This window comes from Bombina bombina, chromosome 2 (assembly GCF_027579735.1).
Source record: "Bombina bombina isolate aBomBom1 chromosome 2, aBomBom1.pri, whole genome shotgun sequence".
NCBI lineage: Eukaryota > Metazoa > Chordata > Amphibia > Anura > Bombinatoridae > Bombina > Bombina bombina.
Window position 1 is genome coordinate 88,646,638 of NC_069500.1, and position 22,890 is coordinate 88,669,527.

The 22,890-nt window shown below is 39.3% G+C and overlaps 1 protein-coding gene across 2 annotated transcripts in view; it reads left to right on the forward strand.

The window, feature by feature from the left end:
• MALT1 (MALT1 paracaspase) overlaps window positions 1-8,677 on the forward strand; it is a 259,374-nt gene extending 250,697 nt beyond the window's left edge. For both annotated transcript variants that reach the window (XM_053701166.1, XM_053701168.1), the window contains one exon: window positions 8,119-8,677. In XM_053701166.1, the coding sequence (XP_053557141.1) occupies window positions 8,119-8,544 (426 nt within the window). In that variant the 3' untranslated portion in view covers window positions 8,545-8,677. The remainder of the gene's footprint in view (window positions 1-8,118) is intronic.
• The last annotated feature ends 14,213 nt before the right edge of the window (window positions 8,678-22,890 follow it).

Genomic DNA, 22,890 nt, shown 5'->3' on the forward strand with positions numbered 1-22,890 from the left:
TCCCTGTACATTTTTGTGACTGTTTTGCAAATCTGTGCCAGGTCAATCAAGTTTGCAATAGTCGTGTACCTCAATTTCTGCTTGCAAATCAACCTCATCCCTCTACTTCCTCTAAGGAATTATATCCTGTTCCTGGATATATTACTGAGGGAGCCTCTACTGACTACTCTCCTGAGTTTAAATATAATTTACACCGGCTATGTCAGAATATATTGACCCTTATTACTTTATAGAAACTAAACATTTACGCTTATTTTCAATATTAAACAACTAATATAACTGTAAAAATTACATCTACATATTATTTTAAGGCTAATCTTTGGTTTTAATAAAGTCCAGTTCTACAGGAGGAGGCAAAACAACTTGCACAACAGAGCTTTAATCCCTCTTCCCCATGAATCCTTAGGGGCCTATTTAACAAAGGTCTGTCTGACCTGATCCGACAGTGCGGATCAGGTCCAACAGACCTCGATGAATGCGGAGAGCAATACGCTCTCCGTATTCAGCATTGCACCAGCAGCTCTTGTGAGCTGCTGGTGCAACGCCGCTCCCTGCAGATTCGCGGCCAATCGGCCACCAGCAGGGGGATGTCAATAAACTTGATTGTACTCGATCGGGTTGAATTGCGGAAATCTCTGTCCGCCTGCAGGCTCGCCAGAAACACGGGCCCTCAAGCTCCATCCGGAGTTTGATAAAAAAAATGCCTCCTGCAAGGAGAAAAGATAAAAGATGTTCTCAAACCGGATGTGAGACCCAATATCCCACTCAGAGAGCTTGGTATAGGACAGAGTGTTGTAAAGGAATACATTGGCAGTGAGAGTAATTCTGCTGTGGGAGTTTGTCATTTGCCTGCCACAGGTGTCGCTGGGACTGATCCTGTAGCCTGTTCCTGTTGGCTTCATCAGAGTACTCCTTCCTTATATCCTGTGTCAATGCCTACTACACAAGATGAGCTCTTCTACTGGATTTTCTAATTTCCTTACAGGGACTTCAGTCTTACATTATGCCAGGCCCACCCTTTGGCCCTGAGCACCTCACTTTGGGGGGCCCTGCGCAGAGATTCTGAGTGTCAGCTAGCACCGTCTTCTCTGTCTGCTGTCCCTGGAATGTTAATACATATCTGCTTCTTATCGTCACTTGAACTAACCTGAAGCTGTTGAACTCGCTTCCTAGCTGCCTCTTTTCTAAACTAATTAGCAAGGAATAGAAAAAAACAGACATTCCCTTTGTTCCATTTGCCAAATTCAAAAACATGTTTCCTTTACCTTCTGAAAAATTGGAGGTGTGGGAAACTATTCCAAAGATGGACAGTGCTATTTCTACTTTGACTAGTTGGACTACCATTCATTTAGAGGACAGTACCTATTTTAAGGATCCTATAGACAGAAAATTTAAGGTTTTTCCTGTTAGTGTAGTCTACATATCTTTAGCTTCTGCAGCATGGTGTGACAGAATCTCTGACCTTATTTCCTAAGAAGCTTCCCTTGATAAAATTCAGGATCACTTGAGTTGGTCAAGACTGCTAGTAGTCTCATTTGAGATGCAGCTGTTGAAATAACTTGTATAAATGGAAACAAGGAAAAAAAAGAGCAAGTAGTGCATGCGGGCAGGCTGACCTTTAGCAGCAATCAGTACGCTGGGGATCCCTCCTATACAGGATCCACCTTGGATGGATTTCACAAAGAACTCGGAGAGGCAGATTTCTTTATACACAGGATATGTGTCTGTTTGATCCGTCAGCAGTCCCGGTCAGAAGTTGCGACCAGATTGTCGGTCCCGATCTCGGTCACAGGCTGTGGTGATAGAAGATCCTCTGTACACGGAGTGTGTGTGGAATAGGTACGTCTGGAAACTCAGTGAGTCAGGTACACAGGTGTTGGAAATCTCCAAAGCACAACAGGTGTGGAGTAATAAAACAGGTGTAATATTTACCTGATGAAACGGCCAGAGAAAACGCGTTGTTTGCTCCTCAAATAAATGTTTTTTTATACATTATAATACATCTGACTACGCTGTGAATGTGTTATAGTGACCACTTGTTTTATTACAAGCACCGGTATTTTTCCTCTGAGCAAGACGGACTTTGTTACATCGCTCCACACCTGTTGTGCTTTGGAGATTTCAAACACCTGTGTAACTGACTCACTGAGTTTCCAGATGTACCTATTCCACACACACTCCGTGTACAGAGGATCTTCTATCACCACAGCCTGTGACCGAGATCGGGACCGACCATCTGGTCGCAACTTCTAACCGGGACTGCTGACGGATCAAACAGACACATATCCTGTGTATAAAGAAATCTGCCTCTCCGAGTTCTTTGTGAAATCCATCCAAGGTGGATCCTGTATAGGAGGGATCCCCAGCGTACTGACTGCTGCTAAAGGTCAGCCTGCCCGCATGCACTACTTGTGAGTGCCAACTCTCTTGTGAGTACCTTTCTTACGAGTTTGTGATTGTTTTGGCTCCGGATTTGACAGTACAATATTGCACTATCAGGCGCTCTCTTTTTTTCTTGTTTCCACTTTCAAGATTATCCGATTAACCGCCGGTTTGGAAGAGAAGCAGCCTGTGACCTATATGGATTAGGCCAACGCCTTTGCTCTTTTGTAACAGTTTTCATAAACGTTGACAAAGTTTGCAACCATCCGACAGAACGGTTTATGTTTGAACAGTACTGTCTGTGTGAAAGGTTTTTTTATTATTTTTTTGACCTGTTGATACACCCAATCTAATTTAATATTTAAACGAACAGATACATTTTATATTGCTTTATACATTTTATATTGCTTTTTATATTTCATTATCCCTTATTCAATAATCTTAATTGCTGTTTTAATGCCCACGTATCTATTCCATTTTATTTTATTTTATTTTAATATACTGTGCTGCATATAGAGGGAACTTGTTATTTCAAACTGACATTGAGTACATGCATATATATTACAATTTTCTATTGTGTATTCTTATCTCATTTGTTTTGATACGTTTTGATACATCTTAGTTTTTCATAGTCATTAGGGCACTTTCATACAGTACCGATTGTACCGGCCTGTTACAAATTACGATATATCTGGTATATTTTTACCATCTTGCACCAATTATATATTACCTTAGTGAATACCGATCAATTTGAATTATTTTGAATTACTTGACACCATTTTTTGCCCATTACACACAAGTATTTTTTATCCGCACATATCTGTTGTTTAACTTGTTATCCATTTTTTTACATTTTTCACTCACTGATTCCATTCTTTACGGCATACCACTGACCTAGTTTGTATTCATCACCACAGCACTACCCCTTACACTATATCTTGTGGTGTACCCTTACACAACCGGCACACCATATTGTATGCTTTCTTGCATACATATTGTAATATCCTAACTTGTATAAATGCAAAAATTGTTGCTATGACTGTTATGGCTAAAGGAGCCTTATGGCTGAAGTAATTGAGGCCAATTTAACAAAGGTCTTGCGGACCTGATCCGACAGTGCTACATAACTGCTGTTACTGGCGAGCCTGCAGGCACACCAGAAACACGGGGTGTCAAGCTTCATTCGGAGCTTGATAGATAGGCCCCATTGTCTGTTGATATAATATGTAAAAGGCAGACTTCTCTCTTTCCTATTTCAGGGAAAGAGCTTGTTTGGAGCTGGACTAGATGCTACCATTGATACAGTCACTGGAGCGTTCCTGCTACAAGACAAAAAAAAAAGCTAAGGGCAGGGATAAGTCCGCTAGACAATTTCACTCCTTTTGTCATTCCAAGAGGCAAAGATCCTCCTCTTAAATGTCTCAGAAGTCAGACACCTCCAAGTCCATGTAGAAGCCTGGTTCCTCTTAGTTTAAGTCCAAACAGACCAAAAATAAAATCCTGTCCTTTCCTCAAAATTGGCATTAAGGTGTGGGCCCCAACCCTGACTCTGTTCTGGTGGGAGGCCGACTGAACTTTTTTTTAAGAGGCTTGGAGAATTCTGTTGCAGTTCCTTAGGTACTGAACATAATTTCCTTGGGGTAACTCATAGGCTTTCAGTCTCACCCTCATCGAAGATTCCTCCTGTCTCATATTACAAAAGATCATTTAAAGGCCAGAGCTTTCTTGGAATGTGTAACAGACCTAGAAGCTATGAGAGTGATTACTCTGGTTCCCTTGGGGGAACAGATTTTCAGGGGTTCTATTCAAGCCTTCTTTTCCAAAGAAAAACATGACTTACAGGCTGATCTTGGATCTCAAAACACTGAACAAATTTTCTAACTTTAAAATGGAGATATTTTGCACTATATTAACTTTAGTGCAGGAGGGTCAATTTACATCTACCATAGATTTGAAAGATACCTATTTGAATATCATTATTCACAGGGAGCATACAAGATTTCTCAGATTTGCCTTTCTAAATTGGCATTACCAGTGTGTGGTACTCCCATTTGGTCTGGCACCAGCACCAAGAATCTTCTCAAAGGTTTTTGGAACTCTTGTGAATTTAGTGAGAGCTCAAGGCTCAACAGTAGGTCCTTACCTAGACTACATTTTCTTCTTTCAGATGGGTCAGAAACATAAAAGCACAGTTTCTTCAGTTCCTTTGTTTTCAATGGTTATAAAATCAAATTCCCCAAAAGCTCTCTACTACCACATACCATAGTTGCCTTTCTGAACTTCCCATAAACTCTGTAACAAAGACTATCTGCAAACTCAAATTGCAGAAGCTGTGTGCTCTTCTCCATCAAACTCTTCTTCCTACACTGCTTCAATGCATAGAAGTAGTTAGTCTCATAGTAGTGGCTTCAGATGCCATTGCTTTTGCCAGATTTCACTAACATTCTTAGCCGCTTTGAATGTTGCAACAGTGAAATGGAGATTTCAACAGTCTGTTTCAGAAGATCTTTTTAGACTTCAATACAAGACATTCTCTAACTTGATGATAGACTCACCAATCTTGATTTAGGGAGCCTCTTCCCTCCATCCGAATTGGGTAATATTTACCACGGGGCACAGTCTGGGATTGCCAGAAATTGCAGGGAGTTTGGTTTCCTTGGGAGATGAGGTTTTCAATCAACATTTTAGAGCTCTATGCAATCTTTAGGGCTCTACTGAGTTGGCCCCTGTTAAGACTGGAGTTTTTTGCTGAGGTTTCAGTTAGACAATGCCACAGTAGTGACTTACATAAATCACCAAGGTCATACTCAAAGGGCCTTAGCAATGAAAGAGGTAGACCACATTCTGACTTGGCAGAACACCATCATTCCATATTGCAGCTATTCACATTCTGGGTATGTACAATTGGGAAGTGGACTTCCTCAGTCGACAGTACCTTCACCCCAGTAAATGGTCTTTGAATTAGGATGTATATTGTGAATCGTTGGGGTAAGCCAGATGTAGATCTTATGGCTTCTTGCTTGAATTACAATCTATCCCAGTATTATGCAAGATTTTGAGATCCACAAGCAATTCTATTAGATGCACTAGTGATTGGTCATTCAATTTGATTTTCAACTTTCCTCCTTCTGTTTTACTAAAAACATAAATAAATAAAGATAAAACATGAAATGTTCTTAGTGATTTTAATTGCTTTTGTATGACCTTGCAGGACTTGGTACGCAGATCTGGTACAATTGTCCTTAAGCCAGATTTTGTGTTTTTCTATCAGGAAGGACTTTCTCTCTCTCTCTCAAGGTCCCTTCTTCCATCAAGATCTCAAATCTCTCAATTTGACAGCATGGCAAGTGAACGTTTGATTTTGTCTCAGACAGGTATTTTCAGATCAAGTGATAGACACTTAGATTCAGGCCAGAAAGCTTGTTACAAGACATATTTATCACAAAGTCTGGAAAGTTTTCCTTTCCTTATGTGAGTCTAAGAATTACCATTGGAACTCTTTTCAGCTTTCTTGAATTCTTCAATTATTTTTGTTTGATGATCTGGATAAGGGTTTATCAGTCAGATTTTGAGACTTCCTGAAATTCAAGCTTTTGCTCAATATTTCATCAGGATGAGAACAATTATCAGTCTTGCTTCCCCTTTGTGGAACCTTAACTTAGTCTTGAGGGTTTTATTCAGGCTCAGCCATTTGAACCTATGTATCAGGGGTAAATGTACCTCTTTTACTGGTTATGCTGATACCCAATATGCAGAGGTAGTGGAGAGAGTTGTTTTGTAGAAAGAACAGTTCAGGATCAAACCAAAAGTCTGTCCAGTCAGCAACAGAACAGGTAAGAGCATGGCAATAGAGCAGCCCAGATAGCCAAGTCTGGGGTCAAGGATCTAAAGACAAATATGGTATCAAAAGAAAGCAGCAAACACAGAATACCAGGAAACACAGACACAGAGTGCAACAGTGTCCAAGCACTGATTAAAGTAAGTTGCAGGATTTTATAAGGAAGGACTACTCCTTTGGGAGTGGTTCAGCAGGATGATATTCATTACAAAGTATGGATCATTTGCTAATAAGTGCACCTGTATCGTTATTGCAGTACCTGCTTTCACCACATAGGTTAGTGTTAGTGTTCCCTTTTTCTTAAGCATGTGCTTTAGGCCTCAAACCTGGGGATTGGATTAGTGTAAACACAGTCATAGACACAGCAGATGACTGAGAGGTTGAAAGGAGAGGACCCCCAAAATGAGACACTGGCATCCTGGACAGACTACGATGGACAAGATTCAGATCTCACACAGGGCATGGCAAACTGAACCAATCTTTGTTCAGCACAGGTTGCAACAGGTACAATTACTCTCTTTCGGCAAGTGTTTGGGGTTTTTATCATGACATTATGCATAGTCTTAACATTCAGCTGTTGTTTTGAAATTTCCTCACCCAGAAGAGCATCTGAGCTTTCTGCTCTATCTTGTCATTCTCCTTACCTGTTTTTGTTATCAGGATAAAGTAGTTTTAAGAACAAACTACTCTTTCCTTCTTAAGGTTGTTTCTTCCGAAAACATCAATTTAGTCCCAGCATGAAAATAACACTAAAGAGAGAGATCACTTCATAACTTGGATGTAGTATGGGCCTTGTATCTTCAAACCACTAAAGAGTTCAGAATTCGTTTTCCTTGTTTATTGATTTCTCAGATCCCCCACAAGGGGCAGAAAGCTGCTGCAATCACCTTGTCAGTGTGGCTTAAAGCTTTGATTAGCGTAGCATACCTAGTAGCAGGGAAGTCTCCCCCTGAATAAATTACTGCTCATTCTACCAGAGTAGTTGCCACTTCTTAGGCTTTTAGACATTAAGCTTGCATTGAACAGGGGAGGAAGAAATCTATTTGGTCATCTTGTCATACATTTACAAAATTCCACAATTTTGACACATTTGCCTCTTCTGAGGCTGCTTTTGGTAGGACATTTCTGCAGGTTACAGTGCATGTTTAGTACTTGCCTTAACTGTTTTTCCCTCCCTATTTCATGATGGTCCCACATGTGATGACTTGTGGACTCTCACCATCTTATAAAAGAAAAGAAAATGTATGCTTACCTGATAAATTAATTTATTTCATAATGGTGAGAGTCCACAAGTTGCACCCTTGTTTTTCAATACCAGTTGGTTTCAATACCAGTTTGCACTTCTTTTACTATGCTTTTTTTCCCTTTCTTATTTTCTCCTTTCTCTTGGCTTCATGTATCACTAAGGAATCATGGGAAAGTGGGAGGTATTAAAGCTCTGTTCTGTAGTGTGTATTTTCTTCTCCTGTAAAACTGGACTTTAATCCCACATGTGATGGCTTGTGGACTCTCACCATCATGAAAGTCATTAATTTATCAGGTAAGCATAATTTTTTTTAAATTCTTTTGGTAAGGTTTGGAAAGCGTTTTTATGATGCTGGTATCCGTGACAGTGGAATTCATTCTACGTTTTGAGAAGTTACAATATAGATGTAGCATTCACAAAAAGGGGAGCTTTCACATCTTTATGATTTTTACAGCATAATATTGGTTTCACAAACAGTTTTTATTGCATCTAGTGCATTGTATATCCCCACCCCTGTAGCCAGTGCTAAGAGAATTTGTCTTCACTTTACACATAAATAATAATAATGAGAATATTAACAATTTAATATCAAAGATCATTTAAATATAAGGATTTCATTTTGTAACTGTACAAATTTTTCTCTATCTTTTAGGAGAACCTGACGTTCTCAGTATGTTTAAGTTACATGTATGAAAGCATTGAAGAAACGATGGATGAGAAGAAAAGAGTCGACATAGGAAAGCCTCTTATAGCAAAGTTAGACATCAATTCTGGGTTTAAGAGAAACTTCTGTGTTCAGACTTGTCATATACCTCATAGCCCTGAACAGGAACCCGCCCCTAGAGGACCATTTCATGTTTGTACAAGCCAGGCATTGTCACCGTCACGCCTTGACATCTATAATCCCAGTGTTACAAGTGTCAGACAAAGCTACCAGCAGGATATCTACTCAAGTCATGACACAAAATTCTTTTCACAGCCCAAATCAACACGTAACATCCCTGAGGAAATTACTGATGACAATGATGAATTTAATTACACATTGTATGCAAGTGCTAGCGGGTTTAAAACCTATTAATCTATAAACAGGTAAATAGATATCCTATGAAAACTTCAGTTCCTAACATTGTAAATGTATTAAAGTGGCACAGACGGAGCAGTTTAGCAGAATTGTTAAAATTACATTAAACACCTCTTGCTTTTGTGTAAAACGTGTGTTTGTCCCACATTCCTTAGAGAGTATAGAGTGCTATAAAAATGTTTAAATGTGCAGGTACAAACCCGGAATTCCAAAATTCAAACTTATTCTGAAATCTAAACTTTTTAATTTATATATTTTTTTAAATAAAAAGTTTAAAAATTACTTTTTTTTCCCTACCTGTAAGTCATATTTGTATCTTTCTGTATCTAGTTTGAATTGTATGTTCAAAAATGGAAATAATAGTCTATATAGGATATAAAACTAACTTTGGGTTACATGTATAAGCTGTATTGTGACATATAAATATTTCCTAAATGACATAAGATATTGTTCTTCCAGCCTATCTCCAAGCTGTTTTTACAGATGCAAATATTCCAAAATCCAAACTATTCCACAATCCAAACCTTTCCCGGTCTTAAGCAGTTTGGATAAAGGGTTTTCAACCTGTACCTTTAGGTTTATTTTTGTATATGGAAAATAACTGTTTTGCTAATGTAATCCACAACCCAATCAAATGGACTGACCTTGCAGAGAAAGCAGACATGTTATCTTTATTGATTGATTTCTCTCCAGGCTTGTGCGTTTTTGATCATCAGGCTCAAAGGGAGAACAACTGAAAATTAATATTTTAGTACCAGTCTTCAACATCCCACCTTCGTGTTTACATATCTTTTCTATAACTAATAGATATTTGCATTCTGAGATTTTGAATACCATCAAATGCAGAAGAAGGCGGCTGCTCGTGCCATTAGGATATTTTCGGAGCTGAATTTATTCTTGTGAAACTGCAACACACTAGGATCTGGTGTTGCAGTTTAACAAGAACAAATCTGGCTCTGGAAATAGCTGACCGGCATGAGAGTCCGTCTTCTCCCACATTCGGAGGTATCCGAAACCGCCAAATTCACATATCTAATAACTAATACGTATGTCACAAACTTTTCAGCATGGTGGGGATATAATTGACAAAAGAAGTTATTTTAACTGACAAAATATAGGTAAAGGAGCGATTTGTAACAATTTAATACACTTTAGCAGGTAAAAATGGATAATTGTGAACACATTAAAGGGGTGAAAAAAAATGAAATGCTGTAAATCATATAGCTTAATTAGGCAAATAGCAGTATTTTAAAAACCTAGGTTACAGATTTTACTTTTTGGCCACCTGTCTGGCAGTTTAGGTTTCCATTTGTGTGGTTTGAAGCTGAGTCAGGCCCGACATTCAAATGTCCGGGTTTTATGGGGAACAGCCAAAGGGGACATTGTGTATTTGCAACATACTACACGTGCCTAGGTTATTTCTCATTTGCGTGTATGTCTTTGTGTAGGAGTGTGTCTGTGTGTGCAAGTGTCTTTGTGTGTGAGAGTGTATGAGTCTTTCTGTGTGTGTGTATGTGTGCAAAAGAGTGAGTGTATTTGTGTATGTGTGAGAGAGAATGTGTGAGAGAGAATGTGTGAGAGTGTGTGTGTTAGTGTCTTTGTGTGTGTGTGTGTGTGCGCGAAAGAGTGAGTGTATTTGTGTTTGTGTGTGAGAGAGAGTTTAAGAGAGAATCTATGAGAGAGTGTTAGTGTCTTTGTGTGTATTAGAAAGTGTAAGACAGAGCATATGTGTGAGTGTTTTAGATTGTGTGCTAGTGTGTGATTGTGTGTGTGAGTGAGCATGTGTTAGAGAGTGTGTGAGAGTGTGAACATCTATGTACAAGTTTGTGTTGATGTGCTATTATACATTGCGTTTACTCTGCACATATTTATTTACTATGCTGTGCACTGCGCAAGAGTATTCAGGTTTGGCTAGAACTAAAGTTAAAGGGACAAAATACTCATATTCTAAATAACTTGAAAGTGATACAGCATAACTAAAAGCTGACATGAAAATATCATCTGAACAACTCTTTGTAAAAATGGAAGATATTTTACCTCATACTTTCTTTAGCTCACTAGAGTAAGTGCTCTGTGAACAGTTATTCTTCAGCTGCTATCCAGCTGGAAACTGAAAAGAAAAAAATAATAATAGCCAATCAGCAGTGCTGAGGTCATGCATTGCTTTGATGTGATCTCATGAGATTTCACTGAAATTAATTAATATAAATGTAAAAATGTCCCTCAATTGCCCCCAAAATAAAGTGTACAGCTCCTATTATAAAATAAAAAATATGAGCATCTTTATTTATTTATTTTAAACTAACTGCACAAAACAGTTATAAGGGGTTAAAGTGAGGGAATGTGCAGTGCTTGAAGAAAAAAAAGTGTTTGAAAGTGCCTTTATATTAAGGTCTATGGGGACTGTGTTTTTACTTGAAATATATATGTACTGTATATGCTTATATACATATATATTTATGTGTTACTATGTGTATATAAGCATAAACATAGACTTACCCCCTGCGCTGTGCTAGGTTCTTTGACGTGTCTCACGTCATCAATGCAAACACGTATAACTTGTAATACCAGCGCTGCTCCACTTGTAATCTAGACCTATGTGTGGCATTTCTAAGGTCAACGATAAAGCTGATCTATAATACTTCTTTTTTCATCAAGCTGACATAATATCATTTTGGTTAAAGTGTGAAGCAAGCTGGCACTAAATGTAAGTGAAATATATTTCTGTTAATTACAATGGTCAAAACGAATGTTAGCAGGGCATAAAAGTAGATTTTGAAGATCACAGCAATATATTTTATATTCCTTTAGAAGCATGTTTTCAATATGCTTATTTCCATCTTAATATGAGGAGAGCCCATGGCTTCATTCCTTACTTGTGGAAAATACAGAACCTGGCCATAAGGAGGAGGCAAAGACAACCCAGCCAAAGACTTAAATACCTCCCCCACTCCCCTCATCCCCCAGTCATTCTTTGCCTTTCATCACAGGAGGATGGCAGAGAAGTGTTGGAAGATTCGGAGTAGTCTCTTATGGAGGGTAGTACTCTTCGGTATGGGACTGGAGTATTAAGTAGTCTTGTCACCCTCTCAGTGAGAGCATTGACGAATGTTAGGGTCTGGAGATGCAGGGAGAGGCTTTCTGCGAAACCATCCAGACTCGTATTAACAGCTCCTAAGCAATCAGTGTTGACGAGTTTCACTGCCTGCTTCTATCACTCAAGTCCATGTCAGATGCGATGCTACAAGACTTGTGAAACTTGAGAGGCTGTGTGTCTGTTCCACGTCGGTGATTCTGGTAAGATCATTTCATTTTATACTCATATGATAATGCAAGAAGACAGGGTCACAGTGTGACTCCCTTTATCTGTATGGAATCAAAAGTTAATATCTCCGGAAGGGGATTATTGAACAGGGGGGATTTACGCATACTTTACTTTATTATGTTTTATGCTGCGACATGTGTGAGATGAGGCTCAGATAGATGTTGGAACATTCAGGTTTTACTTTCATTTTTGGATAACTGCGCGGCCTGTTAGGTTTGGCATGCTTATTCCAGGAGCAGGGGTGGTCCTGCATGGCACACCATGTGACCGGGTGTGGTGTCATTGATTTCCTCTTTCCTGACCGTGCGGTTACAGAAGACGAAGTGGTTTCTCTGTGGGGCCTGGGTCATAGGAGGTGGTGAGTGCCTTAGCCATTTGGGGTATAAAGGTGCCATTTATTTTGTCTATAGTCTATCTTGAAAGCGCACGCTATGGAGGACTCTGATGCGTTAGAGGGTACTCCCTCTTTACCTAAATCTAATACCTGTTTTTATTGTGAGGAGGCTACGGGATACCCGCCTGCTCAATTATGTTCCACATGACTTGATAAAGTACTTATATCTAAGAAAACCAAGATGTTTAAAACCACTGAGCCATCCACCTCTGAGGGGTCTCCGTCCTGTGATGTGCGTTCCCTGCAGTCATCTCCTATTACACATGCAGCCTCCCATTGCACTGCTAATCCTCCTTTGGGAGGGGCCCTCTTACCACCAGACTTTACTGAACAGCTACAAATGGCAGTGTCTGCAGCCTTCAGTGCTCTACCTCGCCCTGCTAAGCGCAAGTGAAAGTTTAAATATTGCTATCCTTCCCAGGGGTCATCTACTAATTTGTTGGACGCCTCTGATATTCCAGAGGATGCTCTTTCTGGGTCGGAATCTGCTGCCTCTAAACGTCCGGCTGTGGAGGAACCAGACTTTAGATTTAGGATTGAGCATTTATGGTTTTTGTTAAAGGAAGTTTTGGCTACTTTAGAGGTTCCAGAACCTATATTACCCGAGGAATCTTTTATTCCTAAACTTGAAAAGGTTTATGAGGAAAGAGTTGTGCCACAGACTTTCCGGTTCCTGTAAAGATGGCAAATATTATTAAGAATGAATGGAAGAGACCTGGATCTTCTTTTTCCCCTTCTTTTTTTCCTTTAAAAAATTGTTCCCGGTTCCGGACTCGCAATTGGGGTTGTGGGGTTCCGTCCCTAAGGTGGATGGAGCTATCCCCACACTCAGTAAGCGCATTACTATACCACTTGAGGATAGTTCTTCATTTAAGGAGAACATGGATAAGACGCTAGAAACTCTGTTAAGAAAAATGTTTCAGCACATGGGGTATTTGTTTCAACCTGCAGCGGCAGTTGCTACGGTGGCTGGAGCTGCTACATATTGGTGCAACTCTCCCCTTGAGGAGATCCAGGAAAGAATTAAGGTCTTGAGGCTAGCTAATTCTTTTATCTGTGGTGCAAATATGCAGATCATTCGCCTGAATGCCAAGACATCAGGTTTTTCTGTTCTAGCCCATAGGGTACTCTGGCTGAAGTCCTGGTCTGCGGACATGACTTCAAAATCTAAACTACTTTCCCTTCTATTTAAGAGGAAGATTCTTTTTGGTCCAGGCCTGGACTCAATCATATCCACGGTCACTGGGGGCAAAGGTGCCTTTCTACCGCAGGATAAGAAAAATAAACCTAAACCTAGGGTCCTAATTTTTGTCCCTTTCGATCGGATAAATCCGAATGCCAGCAGCCCTCCACAAAGCCTGAACTTTCCAAGGGAACTTGGAAACTGTCTCAATCTTGGAATAAATCCAAGCAGAACAAGAAACCCACCGAAACAAAATTGGCATGAAGGGGCGGATCGTGTTGGGGGCAGACTATCTCTCTTTGTGAGGGATTGGCTTGGGGACGTGCAAGACCCTTGGGTTCTGGAGGTTATTGCCCAGGGTTACAGGATAGGTTTCAAAACTCATCCACCCAGGGGCAGATTTCTCTTATCAAAAGAACGAGAAGCTTTTCTAGGGTGTGTGAGGGATCTCTCCTCCCTGGGAGTAATTGTGCCGGTACCTCTAGCAGAAAGAGGTTTGGGGTACTACTCAAACCTTTTTGTGGTCCCAAAGAAGGAGGGTACGTTTCGCCCGATTTTGGACCTAAAGTGCTTAAACAACTTTCTGTCAGTCCCATCGTTAAAGATGGAGACAATAAGGTCCATTCTGCCCTTAGTTCAAGAGGGACAGTTCATGACTACGATAGACTTTAAGGAATGCTTACCTTCATGTGCCAATACACAATGATCACTTCAAGTTCTTAAGATTCACGTTTCTGGACCAGCACTTCCAGTTTGTTGCTCTTCCATTTGGTCTAGCTACTGCTCCAAGAGTCTTTACGAAGGTTCTGGGGGCTCTGCTCGCGGTGGCGAGATCCAGAGGTATTGCAGTAGCGCCATATTTGGACGACATCCTGGATCAGGCTCTGTCCTGTCGGCTAGCAGATGACCATTCAAGAGCTCTTCTACTTCTTCTTCGATCTCATGGATGGAAGATAAACTTAGAAAAGAGTTCTCTGGTTCCCAGTACCAGGGTGGAATTCCTGGGTACGATAATGGATTCCATGTCTATGAGGATATTTCTAACAGACCAGAGACGTTGCAAGATTACTTCCAATTGTCTTGCCCTCCAGACCTCCTTAAGGCCCTCTGTGGTGCGGAGTATGGAGGTAATTGGACTCATGGTGTCCAGTATAGATATCATCCAATTTGCCAGATTCCATCTCAGACCTCTTCAGCTGTGCATGCTGAGATAGTGGAATGGTGACTACTCAGATCTGTAACAACAGATTTCTCTGGAATCGCTCTCTTGGTGGCTCTGTCTAGATCACCTGTCCCAAGGGACATCCTTCTTGAGGCCATCCTGGGAGATTGTGACTACGGACGCAAGTCTATTAGGATGGGGAGCTGTTTGGGGTGCCAGGAAGGCACAGGGCCTGTGGACTCAAGAGAAATCTCTCCTCCTGATCAACATTTTGGAACTTCGAGCTATCTTCAATGCTCTGAAGGCTTGGTCTCTTCTGGGTTCATTCCAGTTTATCAGATTCTTATCAGACAATATAACCTCTGTGGCTTACATCAACCATCAGGGGGAAACGAGAAGCTCCCTAGCAATGAGAGAATTATCTTGGATTCTGGAATGGGCGGAAGCCCACAACTGTTTGCTGTCAGCGATCCACATTCTGGGCGTTGACAACTGGGAAGCGGATTTTCTCAGCAGACAATCGTTTCATCCGGGGAAATAGTCTCTCCATCCAGAGGTGTTTGCGGAGATTTGCTTCAGATAGGGGACGCCGGAGATAGATCTCATGGCGTCCAGGCTCAAAACCAAGCTACCCAGATATGGGTCCTGGTCCAGGGATCCTCAGGCAGAGCTGATAGATGCATTAGCAGTGCCTTGGAGGTTCAACCTAGATTACATCTTTCCTCTGTTACCACTTCTCCCTCGTGTAGTGGCCCGCATCAATCAGGAGCAAGCTTCGGCTAATCTGATTGCTCCATCGTGGCCGCGAAGGATGTGGTTCGCGGACCTGGTGTGGATGTCTTCATCTCCTCCATGGAGGTTACCTTGTTGCAGAGATCTACTGGAACAGGGTCCTTTTGTTCATCAGAATCTAGATTCTCTGAGGCTGACTGCATGGAGATTGAACGCTTAGTCCTAGCCAAGAGAGTTTTTTTCTGAGAGAGTGATTGATACTCTCATTCAAGCTAGAAAGCTGGTCACCCGTCGCATCTATCATAAGATGTGGAGGACATACTTATTCTGGTGTGAAGAGCGTGGCTTCCCCTGGCATAAGGTCAAGGTGTCCAGGATTCTTTCCTTTCTTCAAGACGGTTTGGAGAAAGGACTTGCCGCTAGTTCCTTAAAGGGACAGATTTCGGCTCTATCTGTGCTATTGCACAAGAGGCTCGCTGAGCTTTATGATGGACAGTCAGACCTGTGTGTAGACATTCCGCTCCTCCTTGGAGCTTAAATCTGGTTCTTAAGGTTTTGTAGAGGGCTCCGTTTGAGCTCATGCATTCGGTTGACATTAAATTACTGTCTTGGAAGGTTCTTTTTCTACTGGCTATTGATTTGGCATGCAGAGTCTCTGAGATGGTGGCCTTGCAATGTGAGCCTCCTTACCTAGTTTTTCATGCTGATAAGGCTGTTCTTCGCACTGGGTTGGGTTTTCTCCCCTCCCTAAGGTTGTGTCTGATCGCAACATCAATCAGGTGATTGTGGTTCCATCCTTGTGTCCTAATCCTTCTTCTTCGAAGGAACTATTACTTCCTAATCTAGATGTGGTTCAAGCTTTGAAATTCTATCTTCAGGCCACAAAGGATTTTAGACAGACTTCGGCATTGTTTGTTGTCTATTCTGGTAAGCGTAGAGGGCAGAAGGCTTTTTCCACTTCCCTATCTTTTTGGTTGAGGAGCATTATTCACTTGGCATATGAAACAGCAGGACATATGCCTCCTCAGAGGATTATGGTTCATTCAACTAGATCTGTAGCTTTATCTTGGGCCTTCAAGAATGAGGCCTCTATGGAGCAGATTTGTAAGGCGGTGGTAAATTTTATGTTTTTGCTTCGGCTGAAGCAGCTTTTCGGAGAAAGGTTTTGCAGGCTGTGGTGCCCTCAGAATAGGGTCCGCCTCTCTTTTACCCTCCCGTTTTCATTCAGTGTCCTATAGAGCTTGGGTATATGTGTCCCCCAAGTAAGGAATAAAGCCATGGACTCTCTTCATATTAAGATGGAAAACATAAATTATGCTTACCTGATCATTTCCTTTCCATCTGTATGAGGAGAGTCCACTGCTCCTGCCCGTTTTCTCCGTTGGGCAGACCAAAATTTTTTGTTCTTCTGGCACCATTTATACCGTGATATTTCTCCTACTGTTCCTTGTTCCCTCGGCAGAATGACTGGGGAATGAGGGGAGTGGGGGAGGTATTTAAACCTTTGGCTGGGTTGTCTTTGCCTCCTCCTGGTGGCCATGTTCTGTATTTCCCACAAGTAAGGAATGAAGCCGTGGACTCTCCTCATACAGATGGAAAGGAAATTATCAGGTAAGCATAATTTATGGGTTTTTTTGGGGGGGGAAAATGTTGGTTTGAAAAGCTAGAACATCTTTGTGGGCATCTGGCATTAAGCTGCTTGGACGTCAGCTCACCACTAACACGGGCAGGTTAAAACGCGTATTACAAGTTGAAAAGTAAATTCTTTGTGCACTGGACTTTAGATATTGAGGCTGAGTTATCTTCTTCTCCCCATATACTTCAATGGAGTACACTTTAAAAAAGAAATAATACTTATTGCTTGCTCATTAACCCGACATCGCATTACTGTGCTAAAGAAAATGTTCTTTTTATTAAAAAAATACAAATATATATATATATATATATATATATATATATATATATATATACTATATATATATATATATATATATATATATAGATATATTTTTTTATATATATATATATATATATATATATATATACCTATATGAATATATACAGGTATAGATATATACAGAAAAAAAGAGAGGAGCGCTAAAAAAGCTAGGTTATATAGGTTGTATAGATATAGGTTATATAGGTTGTATAGATATATACATATATATATAGGGATATTTCTACTATGTGAAGAACATTGAAATGTAAAAAAATTACATTAAATACACAGTAAAAAACATAAAATATTAAAATTAATTTAAAAAATGTTTTCAAGTTTTAAGATATTTAAGTGGAAAGGGCTCAAAAGTATATATATATATATATATATATATATATATATATATATATATATACACACACACACACTGGTATGTATATATATATATATATATATATATATGTGTGTGTGTGTGTGTGTTTTAATATCCAAAGCACAAATAAATTGCATAATTGCATAAATGTATTTATAACAATTTTATATCAATTAGGAAAAAAGTTGATGCTGGAGTTTCTAGAAGAACACCTTGATGGCATTCCACCTGTATTACAAACTCCCCAGATAGGTCAAGGTTGAGAGTTCCTCAAGTGGATCTGATAGAGGCTCTAGTTTCTCTGTTATTCTAATGACTTATTTTCTGAGGGTATTTGTTCGGATCTCTCAGGGTCGAATTTCAACTCTTTTAGTTCCTGTTAGGCCTTGCAGGACATGGTACATTGATCTGGTTAACTCGTCCTGCTCCTTTTCTTGGCGTCTCCTGCTACTTCTGATCTATTTTATTAGGTTATTTTCTTTTGCTAACTTGATGACTTAGTGAAAGCACACTTAATTTGCTCCCTAGAGGTCTACTGGACTTTGCAGTGGAGCCCTTTGATTCCTGTACTCATGTAAGTCATTTTCCTAAATCACTACAGGGTGTGGAAAGTGTATTTTCCTTGAGGTTTAGCCCAGGGTTATACATAGCATTCTGTTTGGATATCCGAATCTTTCAATTTTTCAAGACGGCTTAGAATGGGGTCTGTTGACCAGTGCTTTAAAGGGTCGCCTTTCTGCATTTTCCATTCTTATGTTTAGGAAGCTTGCTCGTCTGCTAGACATTTAAGCATTTATTCATACCTTAGTTAGTCTCAGATCAGTTGTTGAGCCCATTTTTTATTTTTGGAATTTGGGCTTGGTTCTAAGGGTTCTGTAATTTTCTCCCTTCTTAACCTATGAATACCTTGGCACTACATTATCCGGAAAGGTTATGTTTTCTGTTCAGATTGGATAGGACGATCTCTAGTACCTGGGTTTTTTTCTGGTTGAAATGGTTTTAGGTACTTTGTGCAGTTTAGATAGTCCTTTCTGAGCATACTTCAAGATATTGTAGTGCCTTTTATCCTAACCCAAAATCTTTCAGGGGAAGATTAAGACACTATCTGGATGTAGTCAGGTCATTGAGGTGTTATCTTCAGGCTCTTAGCGCTTTCGTCAGTTTTCTAGTTGGTCTGTTTGTTTCAGATTAGGCATAAGAGTAAGCAGATATCTTCTATTATTTTAGCTTCATGATTGAGCACTCTATTTCTCAGAGCTTACTTTGAGGCAGGACAGTCACCTCCTTCTCCTAGTACAGTTCATTTAACTTGTTTTGTGTCTTCTTCTGTGGCCTTCAGAGATGAGGCTTAAGTAGGACAAATTTGCAAGGTGGCAACTTGGTCGTCTTTGTTCATGTTGATGTATTTGCCATGCTGATGCATTTGCCTCAGTTGAGGCAGCTTTTGGCAGGGATGTTTTTCAGGTTGTGGTTTCTAAATTGGTGCCTGAATTTTCTTTTTCTACCCCACACTTTTATGGGGGCTCCACAGCTTGGGTGTTAGTTACCAACAGTAAGGAATTTCATGGACTCTCACCACCTAGAAAGAAAGGAATTTATCAGGTAAGCTTAAATTATGTTTTTTTCATATTAATATGAATATTTTTATCAGATAGTGTATGTATGAGTGTAACACTTTAATTTAATGTGCTTATGTTCGGTTTGGTGCACATTTTTTTTAACCCTTACACTTTACGCTAGGTTTTCACTTGCGCAAACCTGACACACGCTAATTTAGTTTGTACTGCATTTTTATCAAATTGTAATACGCGCGCAAGTTAGCTTGGTCAAGACATTGCCACTTGTAATCTAGCCCTATGAGTGCTCACACTACCTATAGCTGCATGGAAAATACGAGAGAGAGAAAAACTGCACTTCCTAACTCAAACTCATCATTACAAAACAGGTTCAAAAGGTATTGTGGTATGGCACAGGCTTCAGATGTGAGTCACATTAAGCTTTGTTTGTATATAATACAGATTGCTGCAACACATTTCTGTGCAAAGCACACCAGGGGTTATGTGGCTTTGGACCAAGAACCATGTAATTTTACAACATGATTTATAGTCAAATCATTATATTGCCTTCCCTTTTCATATCCAGCATCTTTATAGAATACATCAACTAATAATGCATCCAGACTACAGCTATTTTTTCAATTGAATAATGATATTGCCATTGCAATGCAAAAAAAGGTTGTGCAGCACATACTGTGCATGCCCAGCGCTAGTTATACCTATATATAAATACAGGTACAAACAAATCCCTTTATCCAAAATGCTTGCGACTAGAAAAAGTTTAGATTTCGGAATATATAGGATTTTGGAATATTTGTATAATTTGCTTCTGTAAAATGGAACAGCCTGTAGAGCAGATACAACCAGTTGTAAACAGAAATAGTTTATGTCATTTTAACCATATTAACTTGTTATAACACCGCTAATCTAAAGGTAGATTTATATCATTTTTAATACTTTTCTATGCTTAGTACAGTACTGTAATCAGAAAGGCAATTGTTTATTTTATATATAGATTATTATTTGCATGTTATAACACAAAAACAAACCAAATGATAATTGTTAATAAATAAAAAATAATTAATGAAAAGGTCTGGATTTCAAAATAGTTCTGGAATTTTGAATTTTGGATTTGGGGATATAAATAATATACCCAGCACAATGTATACCTATTATAGTTCCACTTTTAGCACATGTATCTAAACAATGTATTTTTAAGTATATGTCACTTACAGATCTTTTTGGTTTTACATAAATCCATTTGCTGTTTTTGGGTGTAGCTTTGTTTAACGTTAAAGTCCACATTTAACCAAAATATCTAAGAAACTGCTAAACTGAGTTTATTTCAAAATTTAATATTTTGTAGTATTTGTCAGTCTGTTATAAACTACCAATTTCAGCTAAATCTCTCCTTCTAATCCAGAATTAGAAACATTTGAATCTTTTAGAATATTTGGTCAAACTTAAAGTGACACTGAACCCAATTTTTTCTCTTTTGTGATTCAGATAGAGCATGCAATTTTAAGCAACTTTCTAATTTACTCCTATTATCAAATTTTCTTCATTCTCTTGGTATCTTTATTTGAAATGCAAGAATGTAAGTTTAGATGCCGGCCCATTTTTGGTGAAAAACCTGGGTTGTTCTTGCTGATTGGTGGATAAATTCATCCACCAATGAACAAGTGCTTTTCAGGGTTCTGAACCAAACAAATAGCTTAGATGCCTTCTTTTTCAAATAAAGATAGCATGAGAATGAAGAAAAATTGATAATAGGAGTAAATTAGAAAGTTGATTAAAATTGCATGATCTATCTGAATCATGAAAGAAAAAAACTGGGTTCAGTGTCCCTTTAAGTAGTGATTAGTACGATCGCTTTCTTCAACCTGCCGCAACCACCTACGCAAAATCTTCAAGATCTGCCCTTTTCTGAGCGCTAACACAACAAAGCAAATAATCCACTCCCTTGTTATTTCCCGATTTGACTACTGCAATAAACTACTTACTGGCCTTCCTTTTTCCCGCCTCTCCCCCCTTCAATCCATCCTAAATGCCTCTGCCAGGCTGATCCACCTTTCCCGTCGCTCTGTATCTGCTGCACCTCTCTGTGAGTCCCTTCATTGGCTTCCCATACACAGCAGAATTAAATTCAAAATTCTCACCCTTGCATACAAAGCTCTCACCAACGCCGCTCCCCTCTACCTATCCTCTCTAATACACAATTATACTCCAGCCCGCCCACTAAGATCCAACACTGACCTGCTCCTTGCATCCGCAACTATCACCTCCTCTCATGCTAGACTGCAGGACTTCTGTCGTGCAGCACCTACCCTCTGGAACACTCTCCCTCATGCTGTCAGGCTTTGCCCTAAACCTTCTTCCTTTATATGTTCCCTGAAAATGTTTTTGGTCAGAGAAGCCTACCACCCAACTCAATAATAAATTAATTTCACTTACCTAACATTTCCCTCATCTAACTCTGTATTAACATCTTTCTTAATCTTGCAGTCCTCACCTCCTGTTTCTCAACCACCTACCCTTCTAGATTGTAAATTCCCATGGGAATAGGGCCCGCAATTCCTCCTGTATATGTATGTAAAATGTTGTCTTGTCTCTTACAAGTTTTATATCATTTTGTTTTATTTAAATGAATTGTACCCATGGACAGTGCTGCAGAATATATTGGCTCTTCATAAATAAAGTATAAAAATATTAATAATACAGTGGAGTATAAATCAGCATTAAAACAATATATTTTTTTATACATGGTTAGAATACATTAGTAGTTCAGCGCTGCATTGCAAACATCTGTATTCAAAACAAGATCTTTTAAAATCATTATTATACCATAACTCATTTAGATGGTGGTTACTATTACCTACCTTCCTGTGGCCAGTAAAGAACATAAAGAAATGTGCTGCACTGATTAAAGGGACAGTAAAAACACTAAACTATTTATTTAAATTGTGTTTGCTGCAATTGTTTTTCAATAGACACATTTCACCAACCACTTGCCTTATTTGCAGGAGCCAATTCAGGCTTGAGTCTGCAGACAGCAAGGCTAGGCATGTCCATAATCTTAGTATAAAATGTTTTGTTTTACAGCTCTTATATGCTAAAGACATGTTATGTAGCAGGTTTAGCATTGAGAAGCCTTTAGTATGCCTTTTCAGCTCTGACAATTAGAAAATACACAATTTGCCTACAAAGGGGGTAAAATAAATAATGAAAGTATATTGCAAAATGTATTTACTGTCCCTTTAAGCAGCTTAAGAGCTAATATCTGCACATAAAATAGTGTGAGGGCTCTCAATCCCTCACATTTTAGACTTCTATGGGGGTGGCGGTAAAATTAATTTCTGAAATAAGTTGAGGGTGCACTAAGCAGATGGTTGGCACATAGTATAATTTTTCATGTAGTTCTGTGCTATACTATTAATAATAATAATGTTTTTCTTCAGGTCTTAAAAAACATAACATTTTGGATATTACACTTTTTGTATTACGAGTACAGTGAATGTACTGATAATGTTCCTTTCGCTATCTATTGAAGGTGTAAATTGCTCTAAAAATGTTTCGGCCACATTAAGATGCTTTCTTTATATTGTTTAACTTGTAATTCTAGTTTTGGCATTATTCTTTACACGAGGTCACACAGAAGATAACATACCATGCTCTATCA